The 26,190-nt window shown below is 33.9% G+C and overlaps 1 protein-coding gene and 1 long non-coding RNA gene across 2 annotated transcripts in view; both read left to right on the forward strand.

Annotated features, from left to right (window-relative positions):
- Positions 1–2,381, forward strand: LOC129940456 (uncharacterized). The gene is made up of 5 exons (XR_008780682.1): positions 1–609; positions 660–1,032; positions 1,106–1,555; positions 1,713–1,848; positions 2,055–2,381. It is a non-coding gene; the product is annotated as an uncharacterized LOC129940456 (long non-coding RNA).
- A 1,305-nt stretch (positions 2,382–3,686) lies between these two features.
- LOC129939644 (ERI1 exoribonuclease 2-like) overlaps positions 3,687–26,190 on the forward strand; it is an 86,970-nt gene continuing 64,466 nt past the window's right edge. The window contains exon 1 of the mRNA XM_056047733.1: positions 3,687–4,118. Within this exon, the coding sequence (XP_055903708.1) occupies positions 4,096–4,118 (23 nt within the window). The 5' untranslated portion in view covers positions 3,687–4,095. The remainder of the gene's footprint in view (positions 4,119–26,190) is intronic.

Raw genomic sequence — 26,190 nt, forward strand, 5'->3', positions numbered from 1 at the left:
TAGGCGCGCACATGCAACTTTTAGTTTCGAAACTGTTTGGTTTCTAATCTGAGCACTATAGACTTATACGAGAGTCCGCGCACATGCAGAAACCATTCGGTCGCCCATTCGAGCAACTTTTTAGTTTGTGTTTTGACACAAACTAAACGATCACCCCAAACCAATTCCTTAGTTTGTGTCTCAAGGAATTTTAGGTAACTGCGCGCACTTTCAACTAAATCGTTGAACAATTTTCTTTAAGTGCAAGAGAGAAAAAAAAATAGGCAATGTTTTCCTTTCACAAAAAATTCTGAGGGAAGAGTACCACCTTACATCTCAATTTCACTAGTTTTCTCTTTCATACATTGATTGCGAAAATTTATTAGTTGCTTAAACCCATAAAAAATGTCTGTATCCTACTATGATACACGTAACTGCGCGTACATGCAACTAAATAGTTTCTTTCGTATGTTTGTATTAGTGCATTTCAGTGGAATGATTCTTTAAAGTGTGACGAGGTTAGTAGGATACTTCCAGACGCGCAGAATAATATATCCTTCTCGTATGTTTGTTTTCATAATTCAATTTGCTACTTTTTAAACGTCAAATGTATTTATGTACTGAAAGGAGGTGGTTATTATTATTTGTAACTCAAAACAAAACATATTTTTTATTTTCAGATTATTATGTACTTCAATCGTATCAAAGTGCGTCATCGTTTAAAAAATGGAATAAAGCACAATTAGCACAAATGGGAATGGCAAGAGTAAAAAAACGCTGTCGCCGTCGAATGCTATCAACCAGACTGCAAATGGAATTGTGTACAATAAAGAGTAACATAAACAACACTGAAACGGAAAAGCACCCACGGGAGCAGCAGTATCAGGAAGAGGAGAATTCTATGATAATCCTAATCGGAGCAAATCTTTATTCGAAAAGGTTCCTCTACACACAGCCTTCCTAGTATATTTTGGCTTTTACCTGCTCATGATATTGGGCTACATCAATCAATTTATGTGTGCCCCAAAAGTAGCTAAAGAAAATAATCGAGTGGTAAGATGACGATTTGAATCGATTTGAAATTCACGAACTGACAGACTGAGTCTGAAATTCCATTTGTTTCCAGGGCTATATTACGCTATACGATACCTTCGAGAATTCTATTCGCGGTATGTCTATCGGAAGGTCCGAGATTGCTGGGATTCCCCAATTTGCAGTGTCCCTGGGTGGGGAGGTAACTCTCAAAGATCGCATAACCAAGGATTACGGTTGAACATTTGAGTTCACTGGAAAAAAAAACAAGATGCTTAAACAGTGTTGCAGAACAGACGGCTAGGCTTTAGGCAGTCCCCGTTGTGAAGTGTGTTGGAGTATTCTATTGTCCGAAGTTATTGCATTGATGAAGAAATACAAACCTTATTTGTATTTGTATGAGACGCATAGTGTGGTAGCGATGAGAGCAAATGGTCGCGGTATTGTCGACTATTATGGCGCCGATCCGAAAGATGTTGATATTCTAATGGGAATATTTAAAAAGAGCTTTGGCAGTGCTGGTGGTTATATTGCTGAAACAAAGGTAAAGATTTATTAATAGGTGTCAATCGTATTCAAAACAATTTCCTTGTTTTTAAATATTTTTTTTTCTTGGCGGTCTGTTAAATATTTGGTTTTATAATAAACAAATATAATTCAATAATACAATTCTTTAAAAAAAAACATTTCTCTTTTTGCAGAAACTAATTGATTGAAACAACTAGCTCGGAATACACCATATTTCCGACGACGATTGGCCCAATTAGGTGCCATTACCTATGACCATGAAGATTCTTCTGTTGTACCAATGCTCGTCTATCTTTATTCCAAAATTGGGTAAGTAATTGTTAAACATTTTGTATAAATAGCTATTAGAAGGTTCAACTCAAAGATACTTCGCTTCAAACGGAAAAAGTTTAAAACGGAAAAGTTTCTCTTTTAAAATATATTAGTTATCCCAAGCGTTCACTTTGAGTCGAATATTATTTGATTATTTATTTGTAAAATGTGAATTATATAAATTGTATTATTTTATTTTACAGAGCTGTAGGTCGTACACAAACTTTCCGTAAGGTAGCGGTTGTTGGAATTGGGTTTCCTGCCACTCCAATTATGGAAGGACGTACATATACGCTTAATAGCAGTTTGATTATGCCTTACAAGTGATTGATAAAACAAGTGATTCAGTAATCAGTTTGCCTAAAGTATTCATGTAAAGTAAGAGATTCGAATCTTATTATATATTAAGTTAAAAGGAATAAATAAATAATAATAAATAAATGAATAAGGTCATTTTATAATTCGTTTAATAAGAATTTCATTTATTTGATGTATTTTCTCATATACATATATATAAGTATAAAGTTAGTTACTAAAGATCTATTATAATATTTCTATCACTAAAAATAAATAAGTAAAGCAAACTTGAAAGATGTTTTATTTTCATTGCAGTGTTAAAAAGCGTTTTGGCAACCGAAAGGAAACCAAAAAAAGGAGAAATCGCAGTCGTCTAGTAGGTTTTATATTGTGGGTGCATTTTGGTTTCGATATTCGCTTAATATGATTTTAGAAATAACCAATGATATTGTGGGTGTATTTTGGTTTCGATATTTGCTTAATATGGTTTTATATTGCCCTTTTACAAGGCGTTGTGAGTTCAACGGGTGAACCCAATATTGCCTTTTGATTGCAGGTTTATTCCTTCTTTTTAATTCAAACGCACATATCAGTGCCATTTCGTACAAATCCATGCCTTGAAAATTTGATTGACTTTCAAAAAACAAAAAATATATTTTATATAATATATTGCAACAATATATCTACTCTTTTTTTTCATAAGCAAAAGAGTAGGACAAATTTGAAACTATTTTGTTTCGTCTATATGAGATAGAAATAGTGAATAAATGTTTTCTGTGTATTGGTTTATTTCGTTGATTACTTTTGGAGTTGCTTATGTGCGCGATGTTTGGGCAACTGACGATCAAACTATTTGGTTTCGAAAAAGTTGCATGTGCGCGCCTAGCCTTAGGGAGCTAATATGAAGTCTGCTTTGAGATAACAAGTCTTTAGAGCGCTTTAGGTCCTGTGAAGCCCATATGAGTTTTGTGGCTGCGTATGTTGGTAAGCTGTGCCACCTAGATCAACTTGCTTTAATTTAAAAAAAATTCTACTGACGCTATTTTGACAGCAAATTAATAAACTCGTCCACATGCAGTTCAATTCAGTTGAAGAACTTTATGTTCAACTTCAAAAAATAGAATTTTTTTTTATTTTTCTTCAACCAACCATTTAACCAAATCGCTAAAATGACAACGCCAGGACAGGTTGATTTACATTTGATTTGATTCAGTTGACTATTGAGTTGAACGGTGTATGGTGCGCTTTATTTGCGTCTTTCTAAACACGTCTGAGTGTAATAACACACTAAATATTTATATTGATTTTGAACTGCACTTGAATTCGGCTCATGTACATTTATGTTAAAAATCAAATTGTAAAAAACGGAACAAATGCGAAAGAAACATTACAAAATGAAGAGAATATTAAGGCGAAAAATAACTCTCACAAAGAGAGAGAATTATTAACAATAAAAAACTCTTTAAAATGGAAAATGCCGTTTTTCGTCGGCAAACTTAACTGCATAATTTTGTTTCCAGTTTCACACTTTTACGAACGTCGAGTCCAACAAACAGTCTGTCAAATTTACTCGACCGGGTTGGATCTTGGATTTTATTTTTTGATTTGATGGCAAATGTCCATCGATGATATCGGAATTTTATTTATTTTTTGGTGTTTTCTGTTTTGTTTTCAATAAGAATGTACATAATTTATTAAAACTAGTTTTGTCTTTATGATTTTATGTTACACAAATAACTAAAGATACAAAAATGTAAACAACGGGACCAATACAAAACGTGAATTAAGTGGACTTGAATTAAAATTAAATATTCATCGAAAACTTGTGTGAGACTAAAAATACATAATTAAATTACCAACTATCTTCCTCGATTTCTTATCTCAAAATATTATTCGTGAGATTTTATTTTACTAAATAGTTAAGTTTCCATTAATTAAGAAGCAAACATGGCATTGCTGAGGTTAGCAAGGTAAGTGAATTAACAATTAAATGGTCAATAAAAGATAAACTGATAAAGAAATTGTATCCTCTTCTACCCCCTATAATAAATTTCACTCATTTGTTTTATTCATTTGTGTGCAATGCAACAAAGAAAAACAAAAAAGCACAATAAATAAAAAACACCAACAAAAGAGGCGCATGTGGTAAAACATCGGGTTGGGTGCATTTTTGTTTTACCTTTGCAATTTCATTGTTTACGAACGAGGTGCAAAAGAAAACAAGTGAAAGTAAATCAAAACAATCAAATTTTGTTTACTTTTTTCTTTTAATGAATAATTAAAATTAATATTACTTAAGTCAAGAACAACAACAGAAGAAGCATAATTAATAATTTTGCATTGTTTTATATTTTGCTGATGAACACATTCCAGTTAACTAACGTGTTTCTTGTGTTCTTTTTATTCGTCCTATCTGCATTTTCCATCATCTTGTGCCCAGTCATAACAAAATGAGCTTTTCCTTAAAAGAAATCCTTTGTCTGGTGTTGAAGTCTCTACTCTGATGAAAGGATAAATTGGGTGTGTCTTAAAAGTTTGTAGCTCTATGAGTAGGTAGGTAGGTAGGTTCTAGGTATGCGGATGCCAGACAACAAAAAGATAGATTTTCCAATAAATTGCACCTGAAATTTTATTACAAATTTTAAGTAGATATTTTTAAGATCCATAGATATACCTACTTAAGAAATTGTGAAGCTTGTTTATTTTTAGGTATTACTTACATATATAGTTCCCCTTAAGACAGATATGAAATGCATACCTATATGTAGGTATTACAGGTTAATTACAAGTCGTATTTTATGAAATAGTTTTTTTGGGTACCTTATTTATTTATTTGAAAATTTCCAAACTGAACAGGTTATTTGTTTAGGCTTTTATTTTAAGACCCCATTAAACTTCTATGAATCTGTCACGTAGCTAAGTTTTATAATTTGATACCTACATATCTTATGTTTATGTTGAATATAGTTAGCATAGGAAGAAAAATTATTAATTTATTCCTTAACTCTACCTACATTCTTATGAGTATAGGCACTAGAGAAGAAACAATTTGATTGTGCATCATTATAAAAGTGTTCTATTTTCTGGCCAACATAAAAATCAATAACCTATTGATTTTCAATTCAATTCGTCTGTTGCAAAGAGTTTACCAATTTGTATATTTAAAAAAAAAACTATTATTTTTTAAGAGAAATCAATGTATGGGTACCTAGTTCATTCTAAAGAGGAAGGTACCTATTACCAATAACAATGAAAAAGGATATCCTAGCAAAATTGCCGCCACGAGAACGGTTGTAGCACCATATTCTTTTTACGAAAGTGTCCCTGACCATTTCACACATTTGCGGAAGTATGTCCTCCATAACTTTTGTTATAATAATCTACGATTGTGGATTATTGACTTTGCCCGTTTCATATGGCCCACCACAAAGAAAACATTTCGGAGGTAGTAAATCACAAGATCTTCGTGGCCAACTGTGACCATGTCATCGCACAGTGGTACCATTCGTTTAGCTGGATTTTATTCAAATATTTAATTGCACAAATCTATTTGAAAACTTGAACTTAGAGCCTTAAACTTTTACTTTAAAAATTAAGATTAAAAAGTAATTTTAATAGTCTTGAAGTTGCAATTGTTAAAAATGTTCCCTTATGGTAGTTTCAAAAGTGTTAATTTGTTTTGTGACTGGAATACAGCGCTGAGATCAAACGCAGAATAACTCTTGCTAACCGCTTTTTCTTTGGACTAAGAAAGCAATTGAGTGGTAAAGTCCCCTCTCGAGGGACCAAAGTGTTGCTATATAAGACCCTTATCATCCCCGTCCTGCTATACGGTGCAGAAGTATGGAATATGACAAAAGCGGATCAGAGCACCTTGGGTCGCTTCGAGAGAAAAGTTCTTTGTGTGATCTACGGTCCCGTATGCATCGAAGGAGAGTGGAGGAGAAGATGGAACGACGACTAAGATGGCTTTGGTAAACATTTTTTTTTTTCGAATAAAAATCTATTTAACAAAAATTTCAAACTAAACTTAAATATTAAATTTTTTAAGAATAATTTAACTGACAACTTTTTTAACCCAAAAAACCTACAAACTTTTTAGCAAGAATGCACAGACAGGTTAGGAAGTTATTAGTGTGGGTCGCATCCCAGCCTCTTTTTTAGTTTTTGCAATCATCAGAAAAAAAGTAAATGTTTAAAGTAGTTCAGGTTTGAGAATACGCGCAATAAGAAGCGTTGGAAAAAATAACAGAAAAATGTGTCTTCATGATTTTCCGTACACAATATTTTATTAGTACTTAAGTTTTTTTGTCGTTAGTCGTTGTATACTTTAATCGTACCTATAAAAGGTCTCAAATGGTAAAAGTGTTTTACTAAAACAACTTTTCGTTTTCACTAAACGGTAAAAAGTAAGAGGTCAAAGATGATTTCGATTTGGAAAAATTAATAGAAACAAGCTGTTGTTATTGTAACGTATTTATCAATTTTTTTTTAATTCAAATGTGAGTTCTTCATTCAAATATGAGTTCTGAGTCTGGTTATAAGTTTCTCAGATGTTCTTTTCTTTCGATACTAAACAACATTTTTAAAAGTCATCTATGTACATATATTTTTAATAAAAATGGGTCGTGGATTACATTGTACTCATTTTAAACTTAGAGGCATGATAAAACTAAGACAGTTAAGCAAACTATACAGCTCTACATCCAAGCCCAAAAGAAGAAACAAGAGGAAGAAAAACTTTTGATACACTATTGCTAAGAATATGCAAGAAGAAATCATTTCTTTCTTCAAAATAAGTCAAAAATGAATTAAACGGACCTGTGACAGCTAGAACAATAACAAACCCACTAATAGAAACAATTCTTCCTATTGGAAGTCTAACAAAAGTGCCGTGTTTGAGCTAGAAAAACATTATACAAAGACTGCTTTTGAAAACAAACACCTATGTAGATGTACCTATGTACGTTCCAATGGGAATAACGTGTTGTGGTCGGATTAAACAACATCAATTTGTATGGTTCTGGCGGATAAATGTATGTGAGAAGGCCAAGAAACAAGCAATTTAACATAAAATATACAAAAAAGACAATAAAACATGGTAGTGGGGTGCTTTGCTGCCTCTGGTATAGGTCCAATGTTTTGTATAAAAGATAAGACGTGCGCTGCGGATTATGTCCACATCTTAAATTCAGTCAGAGGAGATGCCAATTAAATGAGAGTTCATGCAGGATAATGACCCGAAGAACTCCTCCAAATTAGGTTAAAACTACTTCCAACAAGATAGGGTATCCTAAAGCGAAGGATCGGAGATAGCGAAACCAAAAATAACGACAAATTGTGGTCTAAAATTCAAAGGGAATGGTACTCCATGCAGACATGTACGAAATTTGTGAGTTCGATGGAGCGAAAAGTGGAAGGGTGCCACTACCAACAGAATTTGAGCTTCTTGCAACAAAAACAATACCTTACTAATTTTGTTTCTATTATTTTTTCCAGGATGAAACAAGATAATAATCACAGTTTTACTTTTTACCATTAAAGCCTATGAGCTTTTTTTGCACTGAGTTTTTTGCACATATAAAGAGCTAATTTTAAACTCATGTTCAAGGATCAAAAACTTTTTTAAACTGAGAACTGTGCAGTTCAGTTGTATTTGTATCGTTTTTTGCACAAACCGACTTGAGTAAAATTTCAGTTTACGCAGTTATTTTGTGTCGTGAATTGGCGGCCTAACGGTCTTTCGTTTCTTATTAGAGACTTTTAGCTTGAAGTTATATTCTACTTCTCCCGGTGAACACACATTTTTTTAAACACTGGATTTATTTTTCGATAAGTAAATATTTCACTATTTAAAGTTTTAAGTATTTGTAACATACTAGCATATCAAAAATTAATAAATATTAGCTCAAAAATAAACAATCGGACGGTCAAGACACTGCACCGAAGAAACTCTAAAACTTATTAGAAAACTGCGTTTGGAGGGAAAAACCTACCAACATATTCAAGACATCCTAGGCTACTCAGCAAAAATGGTGAGTAACGACTTAAAATGGCAAAATAAACCGAAAACGCGAGGCCCAACAAGGATGACTACCGAAAGAACTGACAGAAAAATTGTTCAGCTAGCGAAGTTAACAGCCCGAAGTGCACGCAAGGTACCATTCTAGACGAAAAGGCATGTGACAAAGAGAATGGAGGTTACCAAAGTGCATAGAGAATGGGCAAAAGAGAAATAGAGCAATGTTCTGTGGAGCTATGAAAGCAAAGTCGTCCTTTTTGGTTCCAAGGGTCGTCGAGAATGTGAGAAGACCCCAAAATGCAGCAAACGATTCACGGTACACTATAAAAACAGAGAAGCATGGTGGAGAAAAAATTATGATATGGGTTTGTTTCTCATACCTATTTATCCCATCGGTGGTATAATTGATGCAACCGAGTATGTGAAAATTTTCGAGGAGGTTATGTTACTCATGTTGAAGAGGAAATGCCGTTGGTTTGGGTATACCAACAAGACCATGACCCAAAGCATACGTCAAAAAATGCAAAATCATGGTTTGGGCAGAAGAAGTTATCCTTTATGGAATGGCCCGCTCAATCCTCGGCCTTAACCCCATCGCAAAATTTGTGGGGGATGTTAAGAACGCAGTTCATAAATTAAAACCCAAGAATTCGAAAGAATTGTGGGAAGCAGTGCATGATTCGTGGAACGCAATACCAGTCGAGAGCTGTCAGGTTTTAGTGCACTCGATGCCACGTAGATGCGAAGCATCATAAAAAAACAATGTTTATGCAACAAAATACTAATTGTAAGCTAACATTATTTGTGTACTTTTATATAACTTATTACAGTTTTTCTTACTTCTTAGTACTTTGTCATGCACTGCTATTTTTATGAACAGCCATATATTTAAAAAAACGGACAAAGTATAAGCTCTACAATTGGAGTAATAACAGGACAATTCCTAATAGGAAGACATGCTTTGAGACTAGGGGTCTACACAAATAACTTTTGTAGAAGCTGCATGGACGAGGAGGAAGAGGGAACAGTCCAACACTTTCTATGTACATGTCCAGCACTCTCCATTAGAAGGAATAACTTTATCGGTAATCCCTTCTACGATAATACCAGTGAACTGGCAACGATTGACACAAAACGTCTCTCTAACTTTATTAAAAGTACGAAATGGTTTGTTTAAGTTCATTACTCTTTCATGAGTAACCTCATTAGTGGTATCACAATGGATCCTTGAGGTCTACGTGCGTCAATGACATCTGGACAGCCACTCCAACCTAACCTACCCTAGTAAAAATGTAGCTTTTCCTTTATAAATGTCTAATGGTGGCAACTTCCCAACTGACCTAAAACTCTTTTTGGAATACCCTTTAGGCTTAAATCTTCGCTGTATTTTTACGAATGACGAAGAAAATAACACTAAATAAGTTCTTAAACATTACATTTTTTTTAGAATTCCTAAAAATTTTGCGATCACGATGGAATTAATGAAACACTAAGTAACAAAAAAAAATACACATTTGTATACCTGTATAAAAATACTCTGTAAATTGTTGGTACACAGTCATTCAGAAATGGGCATGTTTGATTAGCATCAATTATAAGGTTTTAAAATTATTGATTATTTGTGGTGTTGAAATAACTCAGTTGTAAGATTGCGGCAAGTCACAAGAATTTGCATCATTTTAATATAATTAATCAAATACACAAGTGTTATTTTTTGTATACGAGTAGATACATACTCGTATATCGGAAAAGTACCTAGTGTCTATTTATAAACTCAAATTAAATGTAAGTTTTGTAAAAATAGAACCTGTAGTTATTTATTGATATAAAGTAATATGCAATATAAACAAAAAAAACGAATGTTTAGAATATCGTAAAATTATGAATGAATGAATGCAATTTTTTGTTGTTAACGTTAATAGAGTGTCTATAAACTATAAACGACAAATAAAGATAAATTTTCCATAAATTAAGTTATTTCGTTGAGCCCTAAAACCACATAAGGAAGTGAGACTAAAGCCAATAACTACATAACTACTCTTGGTTTGGTTGAGCTGAACTAACCATAAACTAGCAAAAGTGAGGGGAGTGAGTTGAGGTAACAAACAAACTGCGAACGTGATATGAGATGCGTAGTATTATTTTAGCTGCTGTGGTTATTGTTTACATATTGTGTTTTTTTAAAAAACGACAAAATGATAGTAAACCAAAATTGAAATTGCGTGTTATGAAATTCGTTTAAGCTTATTTTTAAAAAAATTTAAGTTTTATTAACCATGGTGGCCAATCCATGGCTTGAAAAATAAATACTGCTATTTATTTATTTATTTAGCTTAATACAAGCTATCATAACTTAACATAACTTAACACTAGCTTAACATTTTTTTTTTTTTGGAGTTCTTGTTATCAGTTTTCAACATTAATTCATGTGGACCCTAACGCCCACATAAAAGCTCTTTAATGTACAAGAACTAACAATTTTGATTTTATTTGACTTAAAATTACAAGGGACGGGGAATTCGGACTCAAAAAGGGAAAAAGTAAAGGGTATCTTTAAGATGGGATTTGGAAATGTTGAAATCGAAGATTACCATAGCAGCGTTGCAGTGACGAAGAATTCTGGACATTGGTTTAAAGTGCCCGTAATTAGTGCGGTGATGAGGGATATAGAAAAGGGAAACAGATCGCAGATTTCGAGGGTTGGTGTTGAGATGAATATCAATCAGGAGTGCCGGGGAATCTATATTGCCCATTAACAATTGGTGAGCAAATAATATATCGGCGTTTTTTAGCGTCTAATATATAAGGGCTGCAAACCTATCAGTTTTAGTCGATCGGCATAAGGAGGCAAGTTGGATGTATCATCCCAGGGGAGGCCACGTAAGGCAAATCGAACGAAACGTCTTTGAACATTTTCAATTCTGAGTGAATGGTTTTCATAAAAGGGAGACCATACTTGGCATGCATATTCAAGATGAGGACGGACTAGGGAAATGTAAAGCGCTTTAGTTGCATAGGGGTTGGAAAATTCTTTTGACCATCTCTTAACAAAACCGAGAGATCTATTAGCTTTATTAATAATTTGGTCAAAATGGAAATTCAGGTGTTTGTCACACATAATACCAAGATCTCTAATAGAATCGACTACGTTGACGTCGTCATTAAGGAAGAAGTATACTCTATGAGATGGGATTTGTTTTGCGCGAAAAAGTAATTTGTTTACTTACATTTTACTCTAGGAAATTATGCATGCACCAAACATAAAGGATATTAAGATCATTTTGTAAAAGTGAGGAATCAGATGGAGTAGAGATAATCTTAAATCTTTTTTAATCTAAGACAGACATAGTTAACAGATAAGACGAAGAGAAGGGGGCCAAAGTGACTACCTTGTGGGACTCCAGAAGTTTCATGTATAGGACTGGAGACTGAGTTACGGAAAAGGACTCTATAAGTTCTATTCGCAAGATAGGAGCTTATCCAGTTTACAATTATAGATAGAAAGCCTAGTGCTCTTAGTTTGAGATAAATAATCTTATAGGATATTTTATCAAAGGCTTTGTTTTAATCAGTGTATACAATACAACTTCTTTGCCATTCTCAAGGGCTGACAAAACTTTGGATATAAATTCAATTAAGTTAGTCGTAGTGGATCTACCTTTAAGAAAACCATGTTGAGCGGGGGAGAATAAAGGCTTGCAATGGAAATAAACGGAATCATAAACTAAGCTTTCAAAAAGTTTTGGAATTCATGAAAGTTTAGCAATAGGTCTACAATTGTTAATTTTAGATTTATTGCCTTGTTTATGAATGGGAAATATAAATGAATCTTTCCATATATGAGGAAACACACCTTGGGAAAGAGACAGTTCAAAGAGCTATACGTGTTTCTTTTTACTATTTTTATAAACTTTTTAAAAATGGTTGACAAATAATTTTTGTTGGCTTTTTTACCAACTCTTTTCATTTATAAAATGAAGGATAATGCATTTAATTTTGTTTTTGTAATTAAAAAATGAGCAAATATGGGAAAGAGACTGGATAACATACTCCATCTAAAACTTTTAACTATGCTGGCTTTATCTTAACCCCCCTTTACGCCATGCGCCCAAAAGTACCCCAAAGCATGCTTGAAAAATTATAACTTTTATAATAATCAGTTAAGAAAATTCAATTTTTAACTTCCCATAGAAAGTTATTGTAATGGGTCCGATTTGTCAAATTGTAAATTTTGACATTTCTCGCGGTTTCAAGGTCCCTAGAGTCGAAATAAAAGATTTTCAGAAAGATGTCTGTGCGTGCGTGTGTACGTACGTCCATACGTCCGTACGTTCGCGACGTTTTTTCGTCGTCCATAGCTCAAGAACCAGAAGAACCATTTTACTTATTATCAAAACAAATAGTTACACGCATTTGCAGATTTCGTTACGCCATTGAACGTTTATCGCCGCATTTTTTTTTTGTGATTTCTTAATGCTTTAAATATTATATCTACTATATAAAACAGTGTTATATATTTTTAGTTATTTCGTTGTTTAGTTGTTATAGTATTTTTGATGAAAAGTTCAAAAAAATTGCAGATCATTGCAGATATTACTTACTTTTGGATTAGTTGGTATACAAGTATTAGGAAATATAAGGGGAACAAAATTTGAGTCTCCGCGTTGCCCCAGTATGTTATTATTTTTTTTTTTTTCAGAAATGGTAGCTGAAATTACGCACTTCGAATTATTTGAGGAATGGTTAAAATTCAAAAATTTAACTAGGGCTAAATGTGTAAGATCATTAGAATTGCATATTTACAACACTAAGCACCTGAAAACCGAAGGTATGGAAAGTAAGTTGGAAAATTTTGTGAAAAATGTTGAATCTCGTTGGAAAAAACCAAATAACTACCGACTTAGATTTTTGAATCTCAATAAAACATGGCTTGAAACCAGAATAAAATTGTCTGTTATTGAGATTGTGGATAGTCAACCTGGACCATCAAAAGCTGGAAGGCCATCAAAAAATTTCCTTGATGCTGGTATTAGATGTCAACAAAAAAAAGTACAAAATATGGTTGATAATAATTCTTTGGAAGAGCTTTCACGTGCAACTCAATCTGCGTTATGGAAGAGTGGTAAGCGATATGCCGCTCATGTTGTTAAAGAAGCTGTTGAAGAATCAATGGCATATGTAAAAAAAAAGGAGGGCCAGAAAAGATTCAGAACAAATATACCTGTACCCAAGTCTCCAGACGAAGCATTAGCGCTTATAATAAATACAAAATCAAGTAAATCTACCTACTCGTACTTATCTTATAGATATGCTGCAAAAAACTGCAACGCAAATATTTATCCACCATGGTACAAAATATTATTAGCTAAAAAAAATGTTATCCTACAGAAAACAGCATTGTTGTGACGAACATGAGCGTGGAGATTAAATTACAAGATTTGCTTAAATTGACAATAAATAGGATATGTGAACTTCAAAAAGAAGTACTTCTGACATCAAGTAGCAATTTATTCACTCTGGTTTGTAAATGGGGTATAGACGGTAGCTCTGGTCAAAGTAATTATAGACAACTTAGTAGCTCATCAGCAGGAGACTCATCTGATTTGATAATATCACTAGTGCCCTTACAAATGCGCGATAGCCAATATGAAATGAATATTATATGGCAAAATAAAGTACCATCTTCCACACGGTTTTGCAGAGCTATTAAATTTATTTTTGCCAAAGAAACACCAGAAATTACTAAATAAGAGGTCAATAACATTAAAAAACAAATTGCTAATTTGCAGAGATATCAATATCAGGGTAAGAATATCGACTTTAATCTTGTGCTTACAATGGTGGATGGCAAGGTTTGTCACACATTGACCGATACGAGGTGAACAATCTACAAAAGGTGACCCAAAAAAATCCCAGGCAGGTCAGAGGTGAGAACAAAAGTTTAGTAGAGTCAAGGAAAAAGGAAATCGTTTATAAATTGAGGTAAGCATTGGGCATCATTGTAGACCAGCCGAAACCTGGATATGGATCTACAAATACGGGTAATACGGCGAGAAATTTTTTTGAAAGTCGGCTGAAGTGACGGGGTTGGATGAGTTTTTAATTTATTGCTTTTATATTATTCTACAATCCATTTCCTCGGGATACGAAATAGATGTTACTAAATTTAATGAGTATTCCCTGGAAACTGCAAAACAGTACGTGTCCTTGTATTCGTGGTATAATATGCCGACAAGTGCTCACAAAGTGCTAATTCATGGATCTGAAGTTATTAAGCAAGCAATTTTGCCTATTGGACAGTTAGGAGAGGAAGCACAAGAGGCCAAAAATAAAGATTTAAAGTTCATAAGAGAACATAGAAGCAGAAAAGATACAGCAGAGCATACTAACATTGATCTTTTTAATTATTTTTTGTGTCATCAGATCCGATCATATCTGAATTAAGTTTAAAGGGAAAATGTTGTAAACAGAAAAAAATAGAACAAGAAGCAATGAATCTGCTCAAAGCACCTCATGTGGAATTAAATATAAGCCCCTAATACTTAAATTAATTACCTTTTATTAAATGAAGTATTAAGCATTATAGTTTTGTTTTTGTAAAATGCAAATTCTATTTTCCAAATACTACTATAACTAATGATTTTTTGTCATTTTGTGTGGTTTTTGCAAAGCAAGGAATTAATTCGCGTTAAATGTGCATTCTGGGCCACTGTGTTGCAGTTTAAAAAAAAGGTGAAAATTTTGGCTAAACCTAAGTATCTTACAAACCAAAAAAGCTACAGATTTGAATTAAATTTTATATAATATATTGTAACGTGATATTAAAAAGGGTATATTTTATGAAAAAATCCATTTAACGGTTTTTTTATAAATCAAAAAAACTAAAAAAAAATGTATCGCCTCCAAAATTTTATGACTAAAATATGATTTCATCTCCAAAATAATTTCGTGCAACGAAGAATAATGTTTTTGACATCTGATAACATTTTGAGAAAAATCGAATTGACAGTTTTTTTTATAAAAAATAAAAATCTAAAAAATCATTACTCAAAGTTGGTAAAAATTGAATATCGATTCAAATATCTTTTCAAAATCTTAAAATTTAGGCTTCAAACTTATTTTATCTTATAAGATATATTGTTTTCAACATTCTGAAAAATTTTGAAAAAAATCGAATTGACAGTTTTTTTTTTACAAAAAATAAAACTCTAAAAAAAACAATACTAAAACTTGGTAAAAATTTACTTTCAACTCAAATAGCTTTTCAAAAATTAAAAATATTGGCTTCAAACTTATTTTATTTACAGAAAATATTGTTTTCGATATTCAGTAATTTTTATATAAAAATCCAACAGTCCGTTTTTTCGTAAAAAATAAAATCTACAAAAAATAGTACGCAAATTTGGTAAAAATTGATACGAGTTCATATAGACAAACTTTTAAGCAAGACAAATCAACAGACGGGATGGGAAGTTATCAGTGTGGGTCGCATCCCAGCCTCTTTTCTTTTTTTAAATGTTGTGTGATCGCTGACTTTTTACAGAGTTTTTTGAGAATATTTTCTGGAAATAATTCATAGGCCTGGCATGGGGTCCATTTGACTCTAAATAAATGAATAAATAAAAATAAATTAGGTGGCGCAACAGTCCATGAAGAACCAGGGCCTAGTGACTTGAAACTCTCAACCATTCCTGTGTGCGAGTAATGCTGTCAGATATGGAAAGGACCTACAGTTCATATGCCGAATCCGAACGGCTAATTAGAGAAAGCACTTTTCATGACAAAAATTACTCTTGAAGGATTTGTCAATTCCTAGAGGCAGTACCCGTGAAAAATGTTAGGTGGCACAGGCAGGGATTGAACCCAAGACCCCTTGCATGACAGTCCAACCATCACGCTACGGGTACATTCCCATTTGACTCCACTAAAAACGTATTTTCTTCAACTAGAATATATCTACATTCTACTTTGAGGTTAAAGTCGTTGGTGTAGTTCTACGTGATCCAGTATCCAGGTGATACTGGTTTATGTGTCTTTTGCTCTTAAAAAATGGGGAAATCTACCCCTTTTGCTAGGAAGTCTATCCAATTTCTTCTTATAAGGCAAAGAACACCCAAAGTAGTTTTCCCTATTTTGTTTTGAGTTGCAGGCTGTAAATGGTCATTTATTTTCCACTCCATCAAATCCTCCGCCGGCCGTATCGATGAGAAAAATTATGACAGTCGCTTCGTTAGTAAGTTGTAAAATACAACTATCGGCTAGCGCGACGTCTACAGAACTAATTGAAAACCGAAAATATCGACTCTACTTTTCTTTGTTTTCAGTATAATCATAGGATTATCATTTCATTTCCACAACCAAGTCCTGTACTTTGATGAGTGTTGTTCAAAACACGATTTTACATTTACAACCAAAATACAAAATCAGAAAGAGCGAACCTTTGTATACTCAAGATCTTGAAAACCCAGTGAAAGAGTTGAACTTTATTTCCAAATGACTAAACAAACCGGAAATCCCCAAGAGTTTTCAAGTAAAACAAATCTAAGAATATATTTTTGAATAACCTGAAAGATGAATTTTTTATTGAAATTTCAACTTTACCTATCTGATTAATAAATGTTTGAAAATCATTGTTAATTAAGTCTGAAAAACTAAAACTAAATAATATAGCAGAGATATGAAAAAAAATGTATCGAAAACATTCTGGGGTGCAAATAAACCCCCTGACACGATTGTACTCATTTTTGTCGTGATGTTCTGAAGGGTTAAAGAGCTGGATCCAAGTTGGTATTGTAACATGTTACAGCTAATATAAAATAGCATCATTTTTCTATCTGAGCATATAACTCAACTTCTTGTTACCAACCGCTGAAAGAATGTCCTTATTGTAACAGGTGTATCTGCATTACGGCCATTCTATTGGCGGTTGGTAACAAGAAGTTGAGGTGCAATGCTATTTTATGTTAGCTGTATACCATGTGAGATATCTGAGCGCATTTCAAGAAGGTCTTTTCGTCAGTGTATAAAAACCTTTGGGACAAAGTAGCCCCATGTAATTTTGGTGTGAAAACCAATTCTATATTAAAAAGTTTTCATTTTTCCATAAACATATTTTTAGATGATGTTTATTCACAAAAATAGATCCTCAAAAAAAAAATTATAAGCTATTTAGTATCAATTAGGTAGAACAAGAATTTTGACTAGGCTTATAATTATAACGAGTCTATTCCACACATAAATTACTTTTGTTTTGATCACACTTAACTTTACTACGCATCGTGTCATCATAGATTAACTGAGGTTAAATTCAGTAAAAAAAAAAACAACAATTTTGAGAAAATAACCATTTAATTAGCATCCAAATCAATTGTTGTTGATTTAATAAATGTGGGAATTTCAAGTTCATGGCTAAGTTGATAAACTATTACTTCGTATAATTTAACATCAACATTTCTTTTGTTATTTTATTTTTCTACGTATTTTAAAATATAAATCCGCTTGATTTCAAATGTTGAAAGTGTGACATTTTTATTGGAGTTTTTTTTGTTTTAAATGATTAAATATATTAAGTCTCTATTGCCCTTGAAGTTAAGTTAAAAGTAGTAATATAACCTCCATCTTTATGCCATTCAAAAATTAATAACTTAAACAAATTGTTATTTTTTTTCCAAAATTTAATACATTATGCATGTATGTTCTTCTACATAGACTACAAGAGAAAATAGTTTTCATACCGGTCGATCTTAATATGACATACAGTGCCATTCAAAATAATAGCAGTGTAACCTCCCTATTAATATATTCTAGTACAATGCAATATATGAACAATTAATTACATTCTTTAACTACTTTTTTGGTACTAGAACATTTTGTCTTCCATTTCCGGAAAAAAAAATTCCATGAAATAACGGTTAGCCAAATGTTACTCGAATGCTCTTAAAGTGTATATCTTAGCGGTCAAAATAATAGCAGTTTTAGCAAGCTTATGGTATTTGTATATTGTTTTTTGATCCTGTGCACATTTAAATTATAATTATCTCAAGTTTCAAGGTAAGCTTTCAATGCCTCATTGTATTATAATATTTATACTCAGATACACTTACAGTATGGGCCGTAGTAAACACTGCACTCCGGAGAAACGCCGAATCATTCGCCAACTTCTTTCTGAAGGAAAAACTTATACGGAAATCCAAAACTCTCTTCAAATCTCGGCAAAAATGATTTCGAATGTAAAAAATTATAGAGAAAAATTATTCGCGTAAACCGTTAAACATGGTGCCTCTAGCAGTATGGTATGGGGTTCCTTCTCATACCACGGTGTAGGTCCCATATACCGAATAAATGGTGTGATGGGTCAGCTTGTTTACGTTGACATTCTTCAGGCAACCATGCTGCCTTACGCAGAGGAGGAAATGCCAATCAGATGGGTCTTTCAACAAGACAATAACCCGAAGCACACCAGCAAAAAAGCTAGGGAGTGTTTTTGTGGGTCAATAATATTTCTGTTTTAGATTGGCCTCCCCAATCACCTGACCTCAACCCAATGGAGAACCTTTGGGCAGATGTTAAAAAAATGGTTGCAGCATCAAAACCGACCAACAATAATCAGCTTTGGATAACAGTTGAGACTGCATGGAAAAGTATCCCATTGGAGAGATTTCAGGCTTTGGTTGATTCTAAAGGGTGATTTTTTGAGGTTAGGATTTTCATGCATTAGTATTTGACAGATCACGCGGGATTTCAGACATGATGTCAAAGAGAAAGATGCTCAGTATGCTTTGACATTTCATCATGAATAGACTTACTAACCGTATAAAATACAGCTCGTGCAAGAACTGAAGCCGAACGATCTGCCACAACGTCGAATTTTCAGTGAATGGGCCCTAGAAAAGTTAGCAGAAAATCCGCTTTTTTATCGACAAATTTTGTTCAGCGATGAGGCTCATTTCTGGTTGAATGGCTACGTAAATAAGCAAAATTGCCGCATTTGGAGTGAAGAGCAACCAGAAGCCGTTCAAGAACTGCCCATGCATCCCGAAAAATGCACTGTTTGGTGTGGTTTGTACGCTGGTGGAATCATTGGACCGTATTTTTTCAAAGATGCTGTTGGACGCAACGTTACGGTGAATCGCTTTCGTTCAATGCTAACAAACTTTTTGTTGCCAAAAATGGAAGAACTGAACTTGGTTGACATGTGGTTTCAACAAGATGGCGCTACATGCCACACAGCTCGCGATTCTATGGCCATTTTGAGGAAAAAAATCGGAGAACAATTCATCTCAAGGAATGGACCGGTAAGTTGGCCACCAAGATCATGCGATTTGACGCCTTTAGACTATTTTTTGTGGGGCTACGTCAAGTCTAAAGTCTACACAAATAAGCCAGCAACTATTCCAGCTTTGGAAGACAACATTTCCGAAGAAATTCGGGCTATTCCGGCCGAAATGCTATCTTCAAAAAGTAAATGTCATGGACCAATCTAACGTTTCAAATAAAGAATTGATGAGATTTTGCAAATTTTATGCTTTTTTTTTTTAAAGTTCTCAAGCTCTTAAAAAATCACCGTTTATGAAGCGACGATGTGAGGCCGTTATAAGCAGTAAGGGGTCTACAACTAAATATTAATAAATTTCCTTGAAATTTTTATCAACATTTTGTTAATTTCCTTAATTTTTGTGAATACTGCTATTTTTTTGACCGGAGCAAATCTTTACCTTGAAGGAATTTTTTTTTTTATTTTTATTTACTTGATAAAATCCAAACTTTTTTATTAGGTTCAATTTTTTCAGTATTCCCTTCTTACTGCTATTATTTTGACCGCAGCTGTAAGTAGGACAGTTAACCCATTTTTTTGCTGTTCAAAACAAAGGCAACTTTTTATTGCTATCTCTTTTTTTCTAATTAATAGAGAAAATTTGGTCCGTTAACTACAAAATCCATTGCTCATATAAAAAAGGTGTTGGCGAACGAATGCACTTAAATCTTTTTATTAAGTGTTATTTATTCAGTGTTCTTAGCTAACTTTTGTAAAATGGCCGGTAACAAATATTCTTACGATATAAAAGAATATAAAAGTGGAATGAGTCAAATTAAAACATCGGACAAATATTGCATTCCAAAAACAGCGATTTTCCGATATATACAATTTTACAAATCCAAAAAGTCATTCCAAGTGATTTAACCAAGGTGGCAAAACAAGCTTCTGCTGTAGTAAAATCAATTAATAAAGACCCTAAACGTAAGCGCGAGAACAATTCGGAGACGAGCTGTTGATAGTGGACTAAAATCTTTAAAAGCTTTAAAAAAGCATTTTATTTCAATTAAAAACAAGCTGGCGAGATTAAAATTTTCTCATGACCGCATCAACTGGAGCGTTAGAAAATGGAGGAACGTACACTTTTCGGACGAAACCAAATTCAATTTCAAGGGTTCAGATGGTTTCATAGAGGCACTTAATCCACGTTACACCAAACTTACTATGGTTTGAGGATGTTCTTCTGAACCCTGAACTGGGACCGATTCACCAAACAATGGATCGTTTTATGTACCGTTTGTATTTTGTAAAATATAATGCTTCTCCACGCTGAGAATCAGTTGCCCCTGAAGTGGATATTTCAACCCAACACCGCACGCGTCCAATACGGTTAAGACGTGGTTTCAAGAAAACGGTTTTGACGTGTTACAATGGCCAGCACAGTTCCCAGATCTGAATTACATAGAAAATCTAGGCAAAAATTGCAAAAATAAAAAGAGACTGGGATGCGACCCACACTTATGACTTTCCATCCCGTCTGTCGATTTGTCTTGCTTAAAAGTTTGTAGGTTTTCGTATTGGGTTAAAAAAGTTGTCATTTGTCAGAATTATTCCTAAAAAATTTCAAATTACCAACAAAATTTTTCATATAAAGAAATAGGTTAGTTTGAAAATCTAGTTTTGTTTGATATCAGGAACCGAATATCAATTTTTACCAAATTTCTTAAAATAGGTTTCGAGCCTTAATCTCAAGTTTTTGAAAAGATATTTAAGTAGGATTTCAATTTTTACCAACTTTAAAGTAAAGTTTTTTTTAGGTTTTTATTTTTATAAAAAAAACTGTCAATTTGTTTTCAAAATTGTATCAGATGTCAAAAATATTCATCTTCGTTGCACAAAGTTGTTTTGGAGATGAAATTAAATTTTAGTCGTAAGATTTTCGAGGTGACAATTTTTTTTTCAGTTTTTTTTTTTGATTTAAAAAAAAAAACCGTTTGTTGGATTTTTTTCCAGAAATATACTTGTTTGGTATCACGTTGTAATAAACGGTGATTTTTTAAGAGCTTGAGAACTTTAAAAAAAAAAAAAAACGCATAAAATTTACAAAATCTCATCGATTCTTTATTTGAAACGTTAGATTGGTCCATGACATTTACATTTTGAAGATAATTTCATTTAAATGTTGACCGCGGCTGCGTTTAGGTGGTCCATTCGGAAAGTCCAATTTTGGGTAACTTTTTCGAGCATTTCGGCCGGAATAGCCCGAATTTCTTCGGAAATGTTGTCTTCCAAAGCTGGAATAGTTGCTGGCTTATTTGTGTAGACTTTAGACTTGACGTAGCCCCACAAAAAATAGTCTAAAGGCGTCAAATCGCATGATCTTGGTGGCCAACTTACCGGTCCATTCCTTGAGATGAATTGTTCTCCGAAGTTTTCCCTCAAAATGGCCATAGAATCGCGAGCTGTGTGGCATGTAGCGCCATCTTGTTGAAACCACGTGTCAACCAAGTTTAGTTCTTCCATTTTTGGCAACAAAAAGTTTGTTAGCATTGAACGATAGCGATCGCCATTCACCGTAACGTTGCGTCCAACAGCATCTTTGAAAAAATACGGTCCAATGATTCCACCAGCGTACAAACCACACCAAACAGTGCATTTTTCGGGATGCATGGGCAGTTCTTGAACGGCTTCTGGTTGCTCTTCACTCCAAATGCGGCAATTTTGCTTATTTACGTAGCCATTCAACCAGAAATGATCCTCATCGCTGAACAAAATTTGTCGATAAAAAAGCGGATTTTCTGCCAACTTTTCTAGGGACCATTCACTGAAAAAGAAAATTCGACGTTGTGGCAGATCGTTCGGCTTCAGTTCTTACACGAGCTGTATTTTATGCGGTTTACACAAAGATCCTTGCGTAAAATCTTCCATGTGGTCGAATAACACAAACCCAATTGCTGCGAACGGCGACGAATCGACATTTCACGGTCTTCAGCAACACTCTCAGAAACAGACGCAATATTCTCTTCTGTACGCACTGTACGCATTCGTGTGGTTGGTTTAATGTCTAATAAAGTAAACTGAGTGCGAAACTTGGTCACAATCGCATTAATTGTTTGCTCACTTGGTCGATTATGTAGACCATAAATCGGACGTAAAGCGCGAAACACATTTCGAACCGAACACTGATTTTGGTAATAAAATTCAATGATTTGCAAGCGTTGCTCGTTAGTAAGTCTATTCATGATGAAATGTCAAAGCATACTGAGCATCTTTCTCTTTGACACCATGTCTGAAATCGCGCGTGATCTGTCAAATACTAATGCATGAAAATCCTAACCTCAAAAAAATCACCCTTTATATGATATAAAATTTAATTCAAGTCCCTAGCGTCATTGGTTCGTGAGATATTTTTGGAGCTCAAAGTTCATGACCATTGCCAACTGCGTTTGTTCGCTGATTTGGCTTCGAATCGTTTGGAAGAGAACACCAATTTTGGCCGTGCGTCGGCGTAATTGATCCGGCCAGGCTGTCACCGTTAACAACGATGATAACTAATTTCTTATGGCACAAATTGAACCATATATGCCTAGACGACATGTGGTTTCAGCAGGACGGCGCTACGTGCCACACAGCAAACGCCACGATTGACATTTTCATCATCTACCCGCCCTAATTGAAAAACTCTATACCTTGGCGGGGGAAGTATCTTTACTCCTTGAGTTTTTTTATGGGGTCTACCTTTTTTTCGTACCCGAAGTTCTTAGACCTTGCTTTCATAACCAATTTTAAAAATATTTTTCGCTGTTGTAACAATGCATTTCTCAAACTTTTCTTCCTTAAATAAATAAGTACCCCTATACTTGTATACAGATTCTACAATCAGCATTTTCTCTTTTGGCTCTTTTATTATCAATAACAATAAATTATGGTCTTCGCTTGAACATGACCTAAGTTAAACTTTGAGTTCATGAGAGATATTATTATCATCATCATCTTTTCCTTCTACCCCTTTGTCGTTTGTATATGCATATCATTATATATGTAGGTATGGACATGGACAACTACCCTATTGAAAATGAAAGTGACAATATTCTCTGAATAGATTGACTTCGTCATTGTTCATTGTACAATAAACTTATTGCATAAAATCCCTGCTGTAGCTGTAGATGGGGTTGACTCTTTCAAATCTGTTTTGTTGGAGGCATCCCACATTAAAAAAGTGGTTCTGGTTCTAAATTTAAATCAGCCATTTTCAATCAGCCAGCAGCGTTACATGAATAGCTGCTAGCTGTGTGCTGATGACCTTAATGCACTTTCAGACACTTATGATGACTTGAATGCAATAGGTACGTACTTTCATCCAATTAAACAAACAAACCAACAAAAAAGTCAATACTTTATTTATATAGAAAAAAGGGAACGGACAGACAGACGTGTATTTTTTTTCCAGTCTCGAAAACTTAACAAGCAAGCTTGATTTTTTATTTTTTTATGTGCGAATGCGAATCAAAGCGGTGTTTTCTAGCTTTTGGCAGAAAAATCAAAGACTCATAGGCGAAGTTTATATTAAAATGCATTCCCTATCGCTGGCGTGCTTATTTATTTTATACTCGCTTAACTACATAATATAACTATACTTGGTTACAATAATTTATTGGATTTTCATGAGTAGCTATAGTCTGGAAGAATAAGTTGAAAGTTTGACAAAAAGACTGTAAAAGCAAGGTTGTAAGGTGGTTGGAACATGGAACTTGATTTTTAGTTTCTTTTGTTTAAAATTAATTAGTTAGCCTTTTTTTAATTAAATAAATGATATGGAAAGGGAAATTTGAATCAATCTAAACGAACTGAATTTTATGAACTTGTTTATAGGTGATTTTGTCTTGGCCAATGTCTATTTACTTATGCAACAATAAATCTCAGTCTATAAATAAGTTGTCATTATTTATTACTAATTTAACTAACATTGCAACTTTGTATGAATTCTAGGTAGCTGACTTGTTTGACTTTGAGTCAGGGCTTTTTGAGAGTCTTTCTGACAAATTGCTTGTTGGTTCGGTTCCTTTGCATTGTTTTATATGAATTAAAACCTGCTTTGATCTTGTATCAATTTGTAATTTCCAAAAACTTTGGGTTAGCGAGTTCTCAAGCGAGTCAACTTTGAAGCTTTTGACGTTATTGCACATGTATTTTACAATCGGTCAATCAATCCCTTTCTGCTTTACCTGAAATGCTGTCGGTTTAAAGCTGTATTTCCTGTCATTATAACTCGTAGAACTAAATTAGTAGAACGTTCATAGAAATGATTAAAAGTTGTAGTGCTATAAAGCCGCTGATGTGCCAACAAATTTCTATGTACTTTACTTATATTATTTGTAACCTTTAATGTAAAAGCTCTGATATATCAATCCCCAACTCTTGCACGAATAGCGTGTATATGACCAGTTTTCAAAAGACCTATACATAGTAAAATAAAAAGCGTTAAAAGCGTTCAAGTACGTAGCATGAAGAACGATTTTCCAGTACCTACTTTATAAAAGAGTTGTTACTTTAATGGCTCATTTATTTTCAGAAGGAATAAATACGAAAGAGAGATGTACAGCTATGGTCAAAATAATAGGAACACTTGATTTCAACTTAACTTTTGTTGATAGATTATAAACTACTAGCTAACCCGGCCACGCATTGCTGTCCCGATCCCGAGGGACGGCGGCGGTGTAGTAGAGGAAGACTCAGGTGGCGCACTTTGGTGGGTGAAGACCTCAACCAACTAAGCGTGCGAAACTGGAAACAGCTAGCTAGGGACCGAGCTGGCTGGAGACGCATGTTGGTTGAGGCCCAGCTCCGCCCGGATTGTAGCGGAACCTTAAGTAAGCACTACTATACGCTTTTTTACATACTGTTTGTAGATGACATTTGTAAAAAATGTCTACCGTTACCTTTTATTACAATGAAATTATTACTTAAGAACGAAGACGGACACATTAATCCTGGTATACAAATTTGCACAACTGATACAAATGTTCAAATTTACAACTTACCATTATTTTTATGCAAGTTTGTTTGACAATACCAAGGAACAAAGAACGGCACCAAATGGAAGCTTTCAGAAACGTACGTAGACACAAGAGTGGCTTACTGACAAGACTTAAAAACTTGTACAGATGACTTACACACCCACATGAATTAGAGGTTAGGACACTGAAGTCTTCAATAAAAAATTTCAATCTGTTGATTAATGAGAACTACATGTTATCAATTAACAAATACTGGGACCGTAAGATCCGGTCATTTAATTCCAGTGATCCTAGTATGTTCCTTAAAACCAAGATATTCAGGAAAAAAAACGATAGCGACCTTCCGTGTCTAAAACTCCAAAGAACTGATGAGAACAGGGACGTACTCAGGACAGCGCAGACAGATCCAGAAGAAGCCATCTTTGAAGATGACTTTTATATAATTGAAGATCGGAAGGAAAAAGTGGAGGCGTTGGGAGCTGCTTTCCAGCAAGTTTACAAGGTGAATGTTAGGATTTGCCCCAACTCCTTACCCCATATCATTACCTTCGAAATGATATGATACAATGGCGATCTGAAAACCGCGATTTCATGCGGTTCAATGACGCCTCCTTAGCAATTGCCGAGCAAACGGGACCAAGTCCCTTGTTAGTAACGAAGGTTGAGCTTCAGCTCATCTTCAATTCAATAAAAAATAAAAAGTCAGCAGGTGTCGATGCTATATCCAACGTTGTACTAAGACATTTACC

Source organism: Eupeodes corollae, chromosome 1 (genome assembly GCF_945859685.1).
Source record: "Eupeodes corollae chromosome 1, idEupCoro1.1, whole genome shotgun sequence".
Classification (NCBI taxonomy): domain Eukaryota; kingdom Metazoa; phylum Arthropoda; class Insecta; order Diptera; family Syrphidae; genus Eupeodes; species Eupeodes corollae.